Source organism: Poecilia formosa, unplaced genomic scaffold (assembly GCF_000485575.1).
Source record: "Poecilia formosa unplaced genomic scaffold, Poecilia_formosa-5.1.2 Scaffold371, whole genome shotgun sequence".
Taxonomy (NCBI): Eukaryota; Metazoa; Chordata; class Actinopteri; order Cyprinodontiformes; family Poeciliidae; genus Poecilia; species Poecilia formosa.
In genome coordinates this window covers 459,240-463,434 of record NW_006800310.1, presented here as the reverse complement: position 1 = coordinate 463,434, position 4,195 = coordinate 459,240, and the positions used below count along the sequence as shown (strand labels likewise).

The 4,195-nt window shown below is 38.5% G+C and overlaps 1 protein-coding gene across 1 annotated transcript; it reads right to left on the bottom strand.

Annotated features, from left to right (window-relative positions):
* Positions 1 to 673: 673 nt before the first annotated feature.
* Positions 674 to 1,343, bottom strand: LOC103154044 (histone H2A-like). The gene has a single exon (XM_007575191.2). The coding sequence runs from the start codon at positions 1,105 to 1,107 to the stop codon at positions 721 to 723; it is 387 nt and encodes a 128-aa protein (XP_007575253.1). The 5' UTR covers positions 1,108 to 1,343; the 3' UTR covers positions 674 to 720.
* Between the last annotated feature and the right edge of the window lie 2,852 nt (positions 1,344 to 4,195).

Below are 4,195 nucleotides of genomic sequence, written 5' to 3'. Positions count from 1 at the left end.
AGTTTATTTTGTAAAAAAAAATTCACTTCTTGAGACAAATGTGTGATTTAAGTGTTTGAAAAAGTTTTAAGCAAAACTCAGTAGGCTTTTCCCATAGTGACATGCATTAACAATTCAATTTTTGCTTTTCTCTTTTTTTTCTTTTTTTCTGCAGTTCCACCTTAAAGTTTGCTGCAGCTCTGCTTTCCTGAATGAACCATCTTCATCTCCACTGCAGCAAACAGGCAGCTCTTTTTTATATAGATTACAGTCACTAAGAGGTTGCATTGGGCCTTGTTTATATTTTTAATGGTGTAATTCTGTAAAGACAAAATATGTAAATCAGAGCTAAACCACCAGCTCTGATTTACATATCTTGCAGGTTTGAAGATTGAAATACTTTCTTATAACAAAATAGACCTGCAGAAAGAAATTACTAATAAAATATCTTACATATGCATAGCTGTATAGAGATTTACCTTAGCTTTGATTGCATATTTCACAATTTTGTAATTTATCATTGTTTATTAAACTCTGAAAGCTGAATGGCTTTAATATTCTGTCCTAGAATGTGGAGAGATGTGCCCATTTTTTTCTTTTGAGCACCTGCCACTTTAGTGGTCTCTGCACGGCCCTGTCAGACCTTATGCATTTTAAGTGAATTCTAGAAACTTTGACCCTTCAGACGGAAGTAGGTGGCTCTTAAAAGAGCCGTTGGGTTGTCGCTCGGGCTGCGGACGTTTACTTGGCCTTGGCCGGCTTCTCGGTCTTCTTGGGCAGCAGGACAGCCTGGATGTTGGGGAGGACGCCTCCCTGAGCGATGGTCACGCCGCCCAGCAGCTTGTTGAGCTCCTCGTCGTTGCGCACGGCCAGCTGCAGGTGGCGGGGGATGATCCTGGTCTTCTTGTTGTCGCGGGCGGCGTTCCCGGCCAGCTCCAGGATCTCAGCGGTCAGGTACTCCAGAACCGCAGCCAGGTACACCGGAGCTCCGGCACCGACGCGCTCGGCGTAGTTCCCCTTGCGCAGCAGCCTGTGAACACGGCCCACGGGGAACTGGAGCCCCGCACGGGACGAGCGGGTCTTGGCCTTAGCTCTGGCCTTGCCACCGGTCTTTCCGCGTCCAGACATCTTGTTTCGATCAAATACACCTTCGCCCTCACCAAACAGGAGGAAAGGATGCGTCAAAACAGGAGCGTCGGGGATTTATACCTGCCATCTCTTCACTGATTGGTCGCACTTCAGCACAAACGTAATCCTCCAATCAGAACAGCGCGCGTCAAGTTCTCACAGTAGACACAACACTTCCGCTCACCGCCGGATGGGGCCTACAAAATAAAACCCCGACACCTGGCGGCATAAGTGATGTTTTCGGAGCACAAAATGGCCGAGATAAAATAATATTTGCATGATTTACTGATAGACAAATAATTAAACTTCATGCTTAAAAACGACAATAATAATAATATTAAAAATAAAGATAAGTCCTGTATTTATGATGTGACCAATAATTAAATAAAAATTGTTTTCACTAAGAAAGCTTCAGGCTTCAGGTCAATGATGATCTTATTTTATAGATCATTTATTGAATCTGTGCTGACCATTTTAATCCTCTGTTGTTTTGGAAATCTTAATATTAGGTCAGGAAATGCATTTAGCAGAGTAATACATGTATATTTAAAAAGATCTTAGGATTTGAACAATATACACTTACAGAACTGTTTAATATTTAATAAACAGAAAAGCTAAAGACATTCTGACAGTTTTACAAGCTGATTTCCAGTTCCAGTCCTCAGTATAAAAACTAACAGCTACAATCGTTTTTGTGTTCGTAAAGCATTTTTTCTTTTTAATGCAGGACAATGCAGGGATTTTTTTTTTTACCATTTCTTTTAGATTCACTTCTTTTATTTATTTCACAAGCTTATGTTACACTTACCCGTTACACTTAAATAATTATTTTAGAAAGATCTAATTTTCTTAATTTCCTTTAAGCACAAAAATAAATCAATCGAGAACAAAGACCATTCAGTGAGTCGGTCCTCACGCGGTTTTCCTGTCACATGATCAGCCGTACGGCTGCTGCTCACCGGTTCGGTGGGAGACTCCCGGTCTGATGTGTGACTGGGAAAAAAAAAATTCACCTGGTAACGCGCTTTGCTAAGTGGGAACTGGTCTGTTTTACACAGGCCATCGTTCTGTTCCTGCTCCAGATCCTGATTCCTGATCTGGATTCCAGTTCTGATGCCTGTTTCCCTGTGGACCAGACGAGCTAACCACCCACTGAACCAAAAGAACCGTCACATCCCTGCAGCTCCTTCCAGTCTGGTCGGAGGTATTCTCCTCATCCTCACTCTGCACGGAACCAAACTGAATTTGGATCCGTCCCCATCATTCCTCTCACCTCCATCAGCTGAACGGTTAAATGTTGCCTTTTATAAAGGAGGGGGAAAAAAGCATTTCTGGTATTTCATGGACTATTTAAAGTACTTCTTTGTGTGTATTGTTATAAATATTTAACACACTTCAATAATTTTGCGCTGTGTGGTTGTCTGTGTGTTTATCTCTCCCTCCACCAGTCGAACCAGCCTCATTATTAACTAACTCATAAGTAATCATTCTACTATGTAACATGTTACAATAAGGGAAGCGCCTCATGCCGGGCTGTTGGTTGATTATGATTTTTGTTGTCAGTCGAAAATGATAACATTTCTGTACAGATCATGTATTGATTTATATTTGATGTCTTTTTATTGTTTTTACTTTTTAGCTTTTCATACGTTCTTAGTTTTTATGCGTGTTTATGCAAAGAGTATTATAAATATAGCTAAATTCCTGCTAAAATATGTATCGCAGTTATAATGCGGTGGGTGTGTTTTAGCGCCCTCTTCTGGTTGGCTGTAAATATGTTAGGAAACCGGAAAGTCCCTGGTTTGTTTCGCGCTCTGCTGTGGTAAGTCATACATTCCGGTGCTTTTTGAAAAGTATTATAAAATATGTTCAAAGGATAACTTGAGATTTGCTCTAATTACGCATTCAGGACAAACCAGAGGAGCAAAGCGCTTTGTTTCTGTTTGCCAGTAAAATCCCATCTGATCCAACCCTCTGGCCTCAGAGTATTTATGATATGAAACTATTTATATTCATTAATCTCCCATTCGGGATTGTAATAAATCTGAATCTGTTATGTAACACACTCTTAAACAAGAATCAGGTTTTAGCATCAGTTCAGCTAAACTTTGGAAAAATAATTACGGATCACTTTGTTAGATAAAATATTCTCTGAAATTAGTAAATGTTCCAACAACATTTGTTCTTTAAAAGAAATAAAGTCAGAGCAAAGACAACTGGAGGTAAATTACTGTCATAACCTTCACTAATGACGTCACTGATATTATTGAGGATCAGGTTAAATTAGTTTGCTGCAGCTTCCTGAGGTAAATTAAAATAAGACAACTCAGAAAAACTGACTTGGAAAAATATATGACACCTTATTTTTATATTATTTTTGACAAATGAGAATCCTATTGTACCTTAAACATTTTTGGTTTATTCTGATTGATTTAACAAGAAATCTCTCAATGTAATAATTCAGATCGTATTCAGTTAATGAAGCAGGATAATACGGTAATAAAGGAATATTTAGTTGTATTTATTACATTTCATGCCGTTAAAGAAAAAGGCCACAAGGTGGCAGTATTGTATTGGAAGTCCCACTGCAGCGTTGGATTTTTTTTTAAAACTTTATTTCAAAACAAATAGCATTAACATACAGAGGATCTTTCACACAAAGATAAATATCACAATATTATATATATTAAAAAAAAGAAACAATCACAGACATTGACAGTGTGGATCTTAAGGTTTTGCAATTGTCAAAGTACAATGAATAAAAAAAAAAAAAAGTTAAATCAATCAATCAAATTTTATTTGTATAGCACCTTTCAGCAGGAAGGCATTTCAAAGTGCTTTACATAATTAAAAAACAGTATGTCACATTGAATAAACAGTAAGAAAGAGAAAGAGATTTTTTTAAAAATATATTAAAAAAGATAAAAACATTAAAACCCGCACCCCTTTTCAACCAGGGGGGATGACACCCGCATCCCGTCCTTATCTGGGACTCTAACCCTCTGGGACTTTAGTCAAAACGTCATTTGACCAGGACTCCAACCTCTAGGTTTTTAGTTGAAACACCGTCAGCTGGGACTCTAAACCC

What these genes read in the sequence shown, in the direction of transcription:
- LOC103154044 (XM_007575191.2), bottom strand. Translation starts at nt 1,107, where the DNA reads ATGTCTGGACGCGGAAAGACCGGTGGCAAGGCCAGAGCTAAGGCCAAG.